Source organism: Urocitellus parryii, chromosome 5 (genome assembly GCF_045843805.1).
Source record: "Urocitellus parryii isolate mUroPar1 chromosome 5, mUroPar1.hap1, whole genome shotgun sequence".
Taxonomy (NCBI): domain Eukaryota; kingdom Metazoa; phylum Chordata; class Mammalia; order Rodentia; family Sciuridae; genus Urocitellus; species Urocitellus parryii.
This window is the reverse complement of record NC_135535.1, coordinates 129,581,357-129,596,365: the sequence shown is the minus strand read 5'-3', so window position 1 is coordinate 129,596,365 and position 15,009 is coordinate 129,581,357. Positions and strand designations below refer to the sequence as shown.

The following is a 15,009-nucleotide window of genomic DNA, read 5'->3' as shown; positions in this document are numbered from 1 at the left end:
CTTTCTTCCTGGTTACACTGATAGCCTCATGCATCTCATGTTTACCACATTTCTTGATTGCATTAAGATGTCACACGGAGTGCCTAACCTATGCCATCTAGGCTTATGTAAGTGCACTCCACAATGTTGGCACAATTATGAAATTCCCTAACCACTTATTTCTTAGAATGTGTCTCCATTGTCAGGTGGCCTATGACTATACTTAGAAAATGTTGGCTGCTGATGTGTGAGTTGGACTGAGCATGCTAGTTATCAGAGAGAAAGGTGCTAGATCAAACAGGCTGCAGGTTCCAGGGAGCACCCTCATTCAGAACCCCAGAATGCAGACCAGAGGAGCAACTGGGGAGAGAAGGGAAGTGATCAGAGAAAGGGGAGGAGCCCACATTTCTGGGAGAACACAGGGGAGGGGGATGTTGATACAGGGATGCTATAAGGGACAGTAAAAGAGAAAACCATTTTTTCAGCTACACAGGCATTGCAGAGCAAAGGGGAAGAGGGATGATCTGGGCCTTTGGGATGACAGAGGAGCTTGGGAACTAAGGCTGAGACTGACAAAAGTATTTCCCAGAAGCATCTCAGAGTCTGATTCCAAAAGTGAGGTCATGACCTAGGCATGTTTGGTCCCTGCTGTCACTCACCTGCACAAACATCCTCTGACCTTGAACATCATTCTCATCCTTTTCCAGAGGAAAGATGAAGAATAGGTACAGGCACTGGAGGAGGAGGGCTGGAAGCCCAGACTCGGCCACTCTGCCCAGCGTCTCCTGCAAGAGAAGACCACGTGTGACCCCAGATCCACAGCTCAGACCTGTTTCAGGCCTGCTGTATCTGTGGGGTCCATGGGAAAGTCACTTCTCTCTGGATGCCGTGTTCTCAAATGTGAAATCATGGGCCCACCTAAGTAGCTGTGAAGGTGAAGTTTATATAGCATTTACTATGTGTTCAATAAATGTTAGCCCTTTTACAAGATGTGGAGGAAGGGAGGAAAGAGATGGGGTCGGGGGAGGGACTTAGAATTAGAAACAATGGCTTTCTAGCCACACATAACTGCTGGTTGTGGGCAGTAGCCTTCTGGTCAGGAAGGAGGGGAAGTTGATAGCAAGTGCACACACACCAGCAGTAAGGACCTGAGCAGGCCTTCCCATCCCTCACCCAGATCCCAGACTCCACCAAGACCTAAAGTAGCACAATAGATGACTGACAACCAGACAACCACAGCACCAGGAAGCAGCCCAGGCAGCCGCATAGAAGCCAGGAAGACAGGAGATTAGCCAAGATGGAAACCAATCTGATGGAGTTTCCTGGGGCCTTTCTTCCTTGGGCTCTGCCTGCAGCTCCCCTCAGGGAGTATGTGTAAGCACATGTGACACGTGGGGCAACCTATAGGATGCTGTCTGCAAATGTCCCATTTAGTGGACTAACTTGACCAATACAGTGGGTGAGTTACAGAAAGAGAAAGAAAAGGTACACAGTCTAGCCAGAATCTGGAATCTGATGCAGGCTGCTGAGCCTAATCTCCCCCTTCAAAGTTTCCAGTGCCAAGTAATGTCTTCCCTTATCTCTTTGTGACACTTGGTTGGCTCTGCCCCCTGGGGTGGCTGTCTCTGGTCTCTCCAGGCTGCACAGGCTGACAGCCAGTTCATACTTCTCTTACTGCTTTGGACCAACTGCTCTGGACCAACTGCTCATGGTGGACAGCTAGCCCGTTGACTCTATCACCACTCGTCTACAGAGGCCTTCCCCAGGGGCAAAATAAAAAAAACCCTTCTCTGGATTTCAGACCACTGTACCTGAAGGTGATACGAGAAGTTTATACTAGCCAGGCATGACGGTGCATGCCTAAAATCCCAGCAGCTCTGGAGACTGAGGCAGAGGATCGTGAGTTCAAAGCCAGCCTTGGCAAAGGCAAGGTACTAAGCAACTCAGTGAGACCCTGTCTCTAAACAAAATACAAAATAGGGTTGGGGATGTGGCTCAGTGGTTGAGTGTCCCTGGGTTCAATCCCCAGTACCCACCCCCCAAAAAAATTTATACTGAGGAACAGACAAAGTCCTCCCCTCTAGTTAGCCTCAGAGATCAGGCTCTAGCCCCCATCCCAGTGACTGCACACAGGGTTGTCACCTGTATATTTAGATCCAAATGCTACCCAGTGACTGTGTCCCCCTTGCATTGAGGGCAGCAGCCACCCCATCTCATTCCATAATTTTCCCAGCACAGGACATCCACTCCCACTACAGGCCCATGCAGGCCCTCTGACCATTTCTGATAATGGTCATAGCTACCAGGGACAGTTTTCACTAAAGAGCTCAATAGCCATCCACAAGTCACTCAGGGAAGACATGAGTCCGAATCCCACAGAGGGAAGACATGAGCACAGCCAAGATCCACTCAGGGAAGAAGTTCCAGGATCCGAATCCCACAGTGGGAACACACGAGCCAAGTTAGGTTAGGGCACACACAGCCCAGGTGCCTACAGGTGTATCATGTTCTGGCTGGGTTTATCAGGAAGCAATCAAGAATCATGGCTCAGAGCAGGGACTCTGGGGTCAGGTAGATTGAAGGTACACACAGGTAAGCCTTTTTCTCACAGCTACCCTAGTATCTCCATAATCTGACTCAAGCCTTTTTCTCACAGCTACCTAGTATCTCCATAATCTGACTCAAGCTCCTTGAGAGGATTAATTGGTAGTGTGCATGGGACACACCCAGCCTTCATCAAGTAATAGTCATGTAGGATTACAGTCAATAAAGATCAGTCATTAACCACACTAACCGTAGAAGAAATGCATGATTATTCCCACTTCTAAAATTAGAAACAAAACCAAGTAGCAGCAAGTTAAAGTCATTTGTCCATGGCTACACACATTTTATCAACTGAAAAGGAAACATTCAAACCCGAATTTCAGACCCCAAAGTCCATGTTTGGTAAAAAGAAGGGAAGACAGGAGAAACAGTCCGTTTTGCAAAAAAGGAAGCCACTGTGGGGATGTGCCAATACCCTGTGCCTGACTTCCTCCTGCCCAAGAGCCTGGAACTTACCGAGTCTGTTCCTGTGAGCACATACACCGACTTCAAGAGCAGGTAGCCATCCCGATCCACGTCCCCCTTGCACCGCAGCAACTGCCCCGCCACCACTCGTGCTTGTTCTGGAAGAAAGTGTCACCAGCTGAGCATTGTAGCAGACAGCCTGACCACCTTCCCTCCATCCAGGGCCTCCTCCCCATGAGATGTGCCTGAACTCCTGCAGAAGACTCTAGCCTCCTGCCCACACTCCCCCCAAAGCCACCTGAATCTATACCAAACATGTATAGTCTGCCAGATTATTTTCCTAGAAGGACACCATTGATCACACCACCCTGCCTGCTTAACAACCATCAATGGCTCCCTGTTGCCAGTGAGTAGGAACAAGCTCCTTGGTTATTGGATTCCCCAAAATCCAGGTGCTCAACCCCAGGTCCTACATCCCATAGTGCCTTACATTACAAGAATCTGTGAAATTGGTGCCCAAATCCTTCTGCCTGGAATTCCCTCCTGCCAACATCCTCTTCTCTCTTCCCTGCTTTTCCCTCTGTCTCTCTCTAGGGCACTCAGGGGCAGAATAAGCATCATGCCCTTTGGCAAACACTGCTTTTCTCCAGAACAAAGCAAAGGGGCTTAGAGAGGCCCTGGGCAGGTTCTTCAAGGCAGCTTAGCTCTCCATAGTGTTCTCTTACCTGCAGGTTTCCCAGCAAGGGCCTTCTGTATTTCTTGGGCAAGCTGGTCAGAAACATCTTCTGCTAGCCTTTGGAGACTGGGAAAGCAGATTATGCCCACAGAGTGTTCCCAGGCCTGACGTGCAACAAATAGGATTCAGTCAGAGCTATCAGCACTCCAAGCAAGGCATGAGAACCACCTGGCCTCCTTCTGATCAGTACAAGCCAATGACTCCACTCCCTTTCCCAGGTGCCTCCAAAGGGCTACCCAACCACCACCCTCACAGCTTTAGCCAGGATCCCACACCATGCTCCAAATTCTTTAGCTTCCTACTGAGCTCCAGACCCTCACATCCCATTGCCTCTGGACACCTTCCTTGAATGCATACTTTTGAAATGTCCAGCACATAGACCCCAATCCATCACCATCCCCCAAAACCTGATGTGCCTTCTATAAAGAAATGGCCCAGCCAAGTGCCCAGTTGTCCCAGTGGAAATCCCAATAATGATTCACCAGGTCTCCCTCTACCTCCTCCCTCATCCAGTCAATTACTAAGTCTCACTGATTCTCTTATCCTGTGTCTTAGTCCCTTTTCTGTTGCTATAACAAATACCTAAAGCTGAGGACTTCATATAGAAAAGAGGTTTATTCAGTCCATGATTTTGGAAGCTGAAAGTCCAAGATCAGGTGGCCCCATTGGTTTGACCTCTGATGAGGGCCCCTTAACTCTGTCACAACATGGTAGAGAAGCAGAGAAACAACCACATTTAGAAGGGGACAAGAATATAAGGTTCCTTGCTTTAAATGATGTGCTCTGGTAAGAACTCGCTCTGGGAGATCAGCATTAATCCCTGCGAGAGTGATGTCCCCATGGCCTAATTACTTTCCGTGGGTCTCATCTCCTACAGGTTCCATCATCTTGATGTCACCACACTGGGCCAAGCTTCCAGCATGTGAACCCTTGAGGGATACACTCAAACCATGTCCAAATCACAGCATATAATTTTTGAATCTTACACAGATATCTAAGTATAAATCATTCAGTTATTTCCTTTAGACTGATTCTACAAGTGGGATTATAAATTAAAGAGTGTACTTTTTTTTTTTTTTGCTTTAGTACATATTACAAACTCATTCTCCAGACAATGGTTACCATATTAGATTCCACTGGCTCCAAGAGAGAGAACTGGGTTTCTATACCCATATCCATGTTGTGCATTCTCATGCTTTTTCATCTTTAATGAAAAATCTCATCAAAATCTCAGTTGCAATCTTGATCTAGAATGAACAAATGCTTCTCCTGCTTCTTGAATTGCCTGCTTTTATTCTTAGCCTATTATTCCTTTAGGGTTTTCACTAATTTCATATTTATTTAAAAAGATATATATATCAATAATAAATGTTAACTTTTGGTCTATAATACTACTGCAATTATTTCAAGTTTGTCATTTTTTAATTTGGTGTTATTTGGTTTCGTTGTACAGAAATTCTTAGGAAATCAAATTTTTCTTTCTATTCTTTAATCTTCTGGCTTTAGTTCCACGTTTAGGAATTTGGTCCTCAGTCCCAAATTGTTGTTGTTAATCTCTTCTTTTTTATTTATTTGTTTCTTATCTGTCCTTCTCTATTTCTATCTCATCTGGTTGACTCTTTCCCTTTTTTGTTAGGATACTATTAATGAAAGTCACAACTTTTAAAATTCTGGTTGGAATAGCAGACCCTTTACAGAATTCCTTCCCAATTTCTATAGTGACCCTGCCCCTTTGTCTGCTTTTCATCAGAGTCTTTGTGCAGATACCATTTCTCCTTGTTCAATCACGTTGTCACTGGCTGAGCATGCTAGTCCGGGATGAGGAGGCTTTCTCAGTCAGGGAGGACGGCCTTGAGGCCATATAGGACCTGACTTCCAGGTGATTCCCAATCTCTAGTTCCTACCAGGAGGGAAGGCTGCTGCACACATTCTTGGAACCAGCTGCCTCCATGAAATGCAATTTCCATGGGCTGTTATCCCCTCGTCCCCACTCACCTCCCATATAGTCAACTAATTCCTGCTCAGAAACCTCACTGGGTATTTTCTAAGCTGAGCTCATCTGTCTAGAAAAGGTAAGGAGAATATCAATGTCCCAAAGGGAAATAATGTTTTTCTTGTTGTGACATTAAGTGACATTAAGTTTGTATTAAAAAGCCTTTAAAAATCTTGTCTCCCTTAAAAGACCATACATAAATAATGTAAAGATACAAGGCATAGATTTGCAATGCATCTAACTGACAAAGATTGAAATCTAGACTCCTGTAAATTGATAAGAAAAAAAAGAGCCTAATTTTTATAAAAGATAAAATAAATAGTAAATTATGAATGATCAGAAAAATGCAACTTAAACCTCCTTGAAATATTTTGTACTTTTCAAGTGGGTAAAAGTGAAAAGTCTGACAATACCAAATACAGGAGGACATGAGGGCCCCACACTCTACTGAAGAAGTATAACTTGGGAAACCCCTTTTGGATATGTTTTTAGCCCAAATGAATAAATTTTAAGGGGCACACAGCTAGCTATATTACCTAGAGAAATGCTGGTATATGAGCTGGACAAGAAATAGCTGTGTGACCACATTTGCAATTAAGAAAAACTGGGGAAAGTTTTAATATGCATCATGAGGACCATAGACAATTTGTGATATATTAATATAAAAGAATACTAAATAGTACCAAAAATATACAGCCAAATGTATCAACATGGATAAACTCCAAAGATGTCAAGTGAAAAAAGCAAATGGTAAAATTACATGACAGTATGAATCTACAAAAACCTTTAAGATTGTACTGTATATTACTTATGGATATCCAATGATAGCATCTAATAGAAATATGAATCTGTGCTGGGAATGATATATATCCCAAATCCAAGATAGGGGGTTATCTCTCCAATAATGGGCTTAAGAATGTGTACACAGGGGCTTTAGTTTATCTGGAATGTTTAATTTCTTATAAACTAGGTGGCAAGTATTCATGTGTTATGTTTTGAGTGAAATTTTGTATGGGTCTAAATTTTTTCTTTTGTTTTTTACCCTATGAATGAACATGGTTGACCCTTCCCTTTATAAATGAAAAAGAAAAGCAGCTCTTTGGAACTTTGCTAAAACAAGAATGCTTTGTTATTGTTAAACACTGTTGGACATAATTGACTTCCAACAAATGTTTAATAAATAAAGAAAACAATTACAAAACCCACAATACACCATAACAATGGCCAAATGTATGGTGTGTTTGTCTTGTGCCAAACACTGGGCCAAGCACTTATACGCATTATTTTTACTAATCCTCACACCAAAGCACTGAGGTTTATACTATTATTATGCCCACCTTGCAGGCTGAGCTGTAGATTAGGAACAAAGGCTCAGCATCAAGAAGTGAATTACTTCATACATGTAGAACATGCCTAAGTAGCATACGCACATGTGTGAACTGTTACTAACCCCTAAAAACCAGTGGTCACTCAGACATGTTAATCACTGAAAAGTAAAAGTCAGTCTTTTGGGCTTGGAACTTCTGAGGTAAGATGATTTCCTTCTCCAGGACCACAAACTCTATTATGATGTCTTTCTAACAAATTCCTGTGCCTCCTCCCTGCACTTGCAAACCCTTCAAAGACCAATTTGCAAGCAGTTGACTCAGAAGCATCTATATTGTCTCTGGAGCAATGGGACTCCAGGAGGCACTCTACAATAAAGCAAATTGGGCCACTGTGAGTTGAACAGTAATTGTACTGTGAGCCAGATCTCCCAAGGCTCAGGCTCCTTCCTGGGACCACAATGGGTACTTCTGGAGACTGCTTTAACTCTTTCAGGTCACCAGGGTGCTGTTTGATGCCCAGAGCCAATCATTTACCAAATGGTACCATGGAGACCCCAAAGAGTTAAGGCAGCTTCCAAAAGACCCTAATTTTTTTCCCCAAACTGGGATTTGCATGCTGGGAGAATATTGCTCAATATTTTTTTAAAACTTTTATTTACTAACATTATCTAAGCTGTATGATCATGCCTTATGATTATCCCTTCTCATGGAAGAAAGAGAAAGAAAACAATGCTTTAGACTCCAAATGAAAACAAAGAATAATAAAAGCTCTTGAGGAGATAGGGGAAAAAACAGCTTTTGAATGATAAGAGAACCTGCTTGGTTTTTCAGCCTGATCACAATGTTATTATCATTTATCTTTAAGAGAACTTCAACTATTTCTATGATTTTATGCAAGGCTTTCCTGCTAATGTGACATAGTGAACAATCTCCATTATAAATTTAAAAAAGGAAAAGAAAAAGAAAAAGAGTGTGTATCAAAGCTTTGCTAAAACAGCAAATAATATTTTTCCAAAGTGAGAATAAGCTGTGTTTGAGGCCCTGTTGCAAGGTGGAGTAGAATTGGGAGTGAACAAGAAAGGGTATTGACCCTTTCTGTCCTCTCTGGACACCACCTTTGAAAAGTACTACTGGTCTTCCTTTTTCTTTCTTTCTTTCAGTGCTGGAGTTTGATCTCTCTCATTGAACTACATACCTAGTCCTTTTCATAGTTTTTAAAGATGGGATCTCCCATATCATGCTAAATAAAATAAACAAATCTCAAAAAACAGGGGCCAAATGTTTTCTCTGATAAATGGATGCTAATCCATGTAGGGGGCGGGAGGCACAGGATGATTGGAAGAACTTTGAATGGGGCAAAGGGGAGGGTGGAAGGGGCAAAGGGGTAGGAAAGACAGTGGAATGAGATGAACATTATTACCCTGGATACATATATGATTGTACAAATGGTGTGACTCTACTTCGTGCACAACCAGAGAAGGGAAAAATGTCTGTTCCATTTGTGTACAATGAATTGAAAAGCTTTCTACTGTCATGTATAACTGATTAGAACTAATAAATAAATAAATAAATAAATAAAATGTGGTAAACACATTCAATAGAATAGTATTCAGCCTTAAAAAGAAGGAAATTTTTACACATGCTACATAGACAAACCTTGAAGACATTATACAAAGTGAAATAAACCAGACACACAAAGTATATAATTCCACTTATGGAAACTAATCAGTAGTCAAATTCATAAAGGCAGAAAACAGAATTGTGGTTGCTAAGGGATGGGGAGCTGTTATTCAAAAGGTATAGAACTGAGTACAGTGGTGCATTCCTGGTATCCCGGCAACTCTGGAGGCTGAGGCAGGAGAATCCCAAGTTTGAGCCAGCCTCAGCAACTTAAAGAGATCTGTCTCAAAATGAAAATTTAAAAAGTCTGTGGATATAGTTCAGTGGCAGAGCACACTGGGCTCAATTCCCAGTAGCCACCACCCTACACACACACATACAAAGTTGTAGGTTATAATTTTGCAGGATGAGAAAGTCATGGAAAACTACTTCACAACATTGTGATAAACTTAACCCTACTGAACTGCCTACTGTTCATGTGTGCTATGATGATGCATTTTACCATAATGAAAATCACTACACTAAATCCATACCAAAAACATACAGCGTTTGTATAACAGAGTTTGATCCTAAAACAATAAAAAAAAAAGATAAGTTCTCTCTAAGTTGCCCAGAATGGCCTTAAATTTAAGTTGCTCCTGTCTCAGTCTCCTGAATAGCTGAGATTACAGGTATGTACCATCTCACCTGCCTAGGTCAGGGGCCTTAGCTCCTCTCCACAGAGGACTTTCCTCTGGGATACTTGGACTTCCTCACATAATAGCCAGGTTCTAGTGAGTATTCCAAGTGACAGGAAGGAAAAGCCCCTGGAGGCTTGTGCCTAGAAACGTCACTTCCATCCTATTCCATTAGCCACAACATCACAAATCCACCTAGATGCAACAGGAAGAGGCATAGGTCTTACTCTTGCATGAAGAAGTATGAGCCTATTCATAACACGCCGCCCCCCAGATCGTCTGTCCCTTATGTTGAGGGCTTTTATTCTAATTGCTGGGCATTCTCTAAAGTCTTCTCTAAGGTCTGTGTTTTCTTGTTTTCTCTCAAGTGCATATTCTACAAGCAATCTTCAAGAACTACTTCTGGGGCCCTAGCGTTCCCCATATCTAGTATCACAGAATATGTCTATGCACTGTGAAGACCTGGAGTCCTTCCCTTCTACCACAGCTTGCTCATCCACAGGCCAGGGCCTGCCCGTGCTTGCCAGAGGAATGCCTTCTTGTCTTGGCATGAGATTCTACGGGTATTGAAACAACCAAAGGCCAAGAATCATGGCAGGAAAAGAACAATCTACTGAGTCCTTCTCAAAAATTTTGCCCTGCACACTACAGAAGTTACTGGCCCTGTGCTGTTTCCCAAGTGATGCAATAAAACCTCTTCCCTGATAGATTCATACACAGACGTAGCATAGTTTAATTCTTCTTTATGGCTAAATTAAACTCCATCGTGTGTATATACTACATATTCTTTATCCACTTGTCTATTGAGGAACATGTACTCTGGTTCCATAGCTTGGCTACTGCAAACTTAATGCACCAATATAAAAAATAAATTAATAGAAGGAATTCCAACAGAGAAGAGTAATGGAGTCAGGGGAAAGGAGGAGAGGAGAGAAGGAGATAGTACTGGGAACTGAAATGAAGCAAATTCAATTATTATTTGCATTTGTGGATGTGTCAAACCCCAAAATTAAGTATTACTATAATACACTAACTAAAAAAAGCCACTTCCCTGTCTGCAATATCCTGGAGCCATCTGTCCAAACATGACGTGTGTTCCTTTTTGTGTCCAAGGGAAAAGTAGGGTGCTTGCAGGCAACATCATTGTCCAGTGAGTCATGGGCTAGGGAAACAGAAACTAAATATACCCCATTCTACAAACCCCAGCATTGAGCAAGGGAGCCCAATGGTTAACATTGCAGACCTGAGACAGACTTCTTGGGTTAAGTTCCACTCTGCTAAAAACTGAGTGAACTTGGTCAAGTGACTCAACATCTGCAAACCTCTCTTTCCTCATTAATAAATCAGATAAAAACACCAACTATCTCACGGGGTCATTGTGAATACTTTTAAACACTCAGCAAGCGTCTGCTTTGCTAGTTAGAGCTCTGTAAATATTACCTAGTTATCATAATTCAAGCCATAATAAGTCAGTGACCATCAGTACACAGTGTGGGCAGCACAGGTCTTTTGGTGATATCAAAAGAAAGAAAAGAAGACAGAAAGGCAGAGTTGGAGGATATGACCCTAGAGCAGGATTGAGACACTGTTCAACTCACCCTGGCTAAGAGCTCCTCTCTGACCTACCATGAGGAGAGGTGAGGTGGAGAGGCTTCTGTTCTAAATGGACACAGTTAATGCAGTTACATGTAAACAAATACAGGAATAATTGTCATTTTCCTTTTTTCTTTCTTTCTTATTCTCTTTTTCATATTTTAATTAATGCATTATAATTCTACATAATAGTGGGATTCATTGTGACAAATATGTTCATGCACATGATGTGATCAATTTCATTCTCCAGAACATCCCCTTCCCTCATGCCCTCCCTCTCCCTGACCCCCTTCCTCAACTCAGCCACTCTCCCTTCTATTTACATGAGGTCTCTTTCATAATTTTTTTCTCTCTAGCTTCCACATATCAGAGAGAACATACAACCCTTGACTTTCTGAATTTAGCTTATTTCCCTCAACATGATACTCTTCAGTTTCATCCATTTTTCTGCAAATAACATAACTTTGTTATTCTTTATGGCTGAACAAAGTTCAATTGTGTGTGTGTGTATGTGTGTGTATATATATTTATTTTATATTTACTTTATCCATTCATCTGTTGATGGACATGTAGTCTGGTTCCATCACTTGGCTATTGAGTATCACTTTATAGTACTACCCTGACTGTATACAGATGGTCACTAATTTACAATGGTTCAATTTATAATCTTTTGACTTTATGAGGGTTCAAAAGTAATACATATTCAGTACAAACCAAACTTTGAATATTGACTTTTGATCTCTCCCTGAGCTAGCAGCATGCAGTATGGTCTTCTGTCCTGAAGTTGGATAGCAGCTGCGAGCCGCAGCTCCCACTCAACCATGTGATCACAAATGACCAACGCTCTACAGCATGCTATGCTAAGCTGGACTGTTGGGCAGGTTTGGTGGCTTCAATGCTTTTTCTGCTTACAATGTCTCTGACTTACAATGGGTTTATTGGTATGTATTAAAAATGAAATGACCCTAGGGTGAAATAATATCCTAGTTTCAGTTAGCAGGTGGCAGAACCCAGGAGCTCTGTTGTCCAGGTGAGCAATACGGTCACCAACTATACCTAGGTAATATTCCTGCTATGAGTTTGAAGGAGTCATATGGGAAGAAACAAAAGAGAAAGGGAAGTCCTCTGAAGAAAAGATGCAAAAATAAAATAAAATAAAACCACCTCTGAGAGAGTCTGCTACACAAGACAAGATCCATATCAAACCTAAAGACTCATTAGGTTGAAGCAGGAGATAGCCACAAGGAGAACACACACAGCTGTCAATCTTCATCTAAGCTCTGACTACATATGAGTCACCTCTTCCATGTTGGGTCTGACTGAAAGGACAGTAAGGATCCCATACCCCAAGAATATAATCCTTTCCAAGCAGGAGTGGCAATTCAAAATCCCAGTGTACATCATCTTCATAGAAAGATTATTCCAGACCATGTTATTATTCCTTGGACCCAAAGTGAAGAGAATCAGGTATAGAGTCAACTTCTCATCAAACAAAACCATTCAGGATTCGTATATGCATTCAAATCCCAAGCAGGACATGGTTTCCATAACAACCAATGAATTCAAAAGGCTTTGACATTAGCCTCCCAATTTCACAGGACATGGTACACTTTTTCAGGTTCTGATATTTGCAAGGCATAAACCACCTTGAAGAGTACTTCTTTATGGTTATAAAATTCAGGACTGAATAGTTACAAGCCAGACAGTTTGCATGAGGAATGTTCCAAGGAATGTTCTCCAGTCTTTAGATACACCTCCCTTTTTATCTGAACTACACCTGAGAAACATTCCCCATCTTCCCCACGTTCCTCTCCACCACCAACTCTCAATTAGGAAGCCTGAGAATTCTGACTCTTGCAGGATTCTATTAGTCAGAACTTAATAGAAATGTCAGATTGGTAGACATTGTGGGACTTAATTTAAGAATGTAGATATTAAGAAAACCATGAGAAACCTGTAATGTTTGCCTCTACAGGATTCACTGGAGGTGGGCTCCAGAGATCCAAAGAGAAGCCGATGGTGCCAGCAGTTTGGGAAATCATGAAGGCAGGATCTCGAATGTTCATGCATACATGCAGTTAGGACCCTGGAGGCTAGAGGCAAGGTGATGCAGGGCATGAGTGTGTTCTATGTGCTTTGGACTTGACAGACATCATCTTATCTCACCTCACAGCTTCTCAACAGAATATAATTGATTTCACTTTACAGATGAAGAAACTGAAGCTCAGCAAGAATTAGTAACTTTCTCAAGTATGCTCAGCTAATAAGAGATGGAGCCAGGACTTGAGCCCTGTTTTGTTTGACTCAAAAGCCCATGTGTTCAACAAAAGGGCCATGATGCCTCAATTATCACGAGGGGATTGTAAGACATGGATCAATGTCAAGGTTCTTTAAAATAGGAAACACTACATATAGGATCTCAAACTTGAATGCCTATGGGATGAGAAAACATAAGGGAGTATGTTTCACCCATGGATTGGGTGAAAGATATTTGGGGGACTGGCATAAGGTGAGAGACCAAGACCATCTTCTGTCTAAAAGACCATCTTCTGTCATCTCTGTCTATCCAGTTGTTGGTGTTACCACATCTACCAAAATTTTGAAGAGAAACTAGAGATCTGATTTTCATATTGTTCACAAGACACTCTACTTTTTATTACAGCAGAATAAACAGACTAAGACAACTCTCCCCTGAACAGCCATTCAGAGGCCACTGGCATTAATGTTAAGAGCAATGATTTTGGTTTTCATTCATCCCAGAAGTATATCCAAAGCACTGTATCATCTTATAGTTTTAAAAGTCAGAAGAGTGAGGCAATAAATAAATACAATAAAATAATTAACAATATTTTATTGTATATTTCCAAGTAACTAGAAGAGAGGATTTGCAGGTTCCTACCACAAAGACACAACAAATCACTGAGGGGAAGCATGCACTAAATATCCTGATTTGCTCATTACGTAATGTACACATGTACTGAAACAGCACACTGTACTCATAAATATGTACAATTATTATGTGCCAATTAAAAACAAAATAAAACTTTCTTAAAAAGTGAAATTCTGACCTTTAGGAACAGGGGGAGAAGACACAGCAGACTCTTCCGACGTTCATCTGCACTCCCATATGTCATCTGCTGGTATTCCAGAAACTTCCTTTCCAGCATATCCCAAAGGTCAGTGGGACCAGGGGACTGCCTTCCAAGTGGGATCTCAGGCTGCACAGCAGCAGACTGGCCTTCATTTTTTAAACCTGGGTCCTCAGGTCCGTCTTCAGCCTTTGAGAGATCTTCAGCCTCCATGCTGATCTGAATTCAGAACAAACAAAAATAAAAAGTCCTGCCTCATCACACTTCCTGATGACACTGGTTGTGGGACAAGGTACAGTATTCGTTCTGCTCAGTTCCTACTGAAGATAGTTCCTCAAGAATCCGAAACTGACTAAAATAAGGAAGACATTTTTAAAAAGAGATTCATCAGATTTGGATGGGATTGACAATCTTCCATGAGCAACACAGTGTACTGGGTTCACCATACAGACCCCAGGTAGCAGCAGAGAGTGCTCTTATTTTCTGTGTGGAAGTGAGGAAACCAGAGGGGCCAAGGGCACACAGGCAACTAGACATTAAGGTGGAAAGCAAACCTTTAGTACCAAAATCTGTCCCATGTTATTACCTCATGCTGCAGCCTCTTAACTAAATAAAAGACACCTGTGAATATTTTACCAGTGTTTGTAAAGGCATGTCACTCTACTAAAAATTTCTTTCATTTTATTTTTCATTTAATTATGATACCATTCATATACCAAAAATTTTTCCATTTAAGGTTGCATCATTTAGTGGTTTGGGGTATGTTACATCATTAACTTTTTTGTATCCTGGTAAAATATAAATTTTTGCCGTTTTACCCATTTTCAAGTGCAATAAAATGCCATTGAGTACATTTACAATTTTTGCAACTATCACCACTACTTATTTCCTAAACTTGTTTTAGAGTCTTGTAATTCTTTATCTAAATGGTAACTTCCTTGTACTGCATAAATCTGGACACATTCTTCCTTCTCAGCATTATTTG

The 15,009-nt window shown here is 41.6% G+C and overlaps 1 protein-coding gene across 2 annotated transcripts in view; it reads right to left on the bottom strand.

Moving 5' to 3' along the window:
• Wdfy4 (WDFY family member 4) overlaps positions 1-14,237 on the bottom strand; it is a 253,096-nt gene extending 238,859 nt beyond the window's left edge. For both annotated transcript variants that reach the window (XM_077798738.1, XM_077798739.1), the window contains exons 1-4: positions 14,004-14,237; positions 3,714-3,828; positions 3,040-3,146; positions 639-764 (exon numbers count right to left, since the gene is read on the bottom strand). In XM_077798738.1, coding sequence (XP_077654864.1) covers positions 639-764; positions 3,040-3,146; positions 3,714-3,828; positions 14,004-14,237 — 582 coding nt within the window. The remainder of the gene's footprint in view (positions 1-638; positions 765-3,039; positions 3,147-3,713; positions 3,829-14,003) is intronic.
• Between the last annotated feature and the right edge of the window lie 772 nt (positions 14,238-15,009).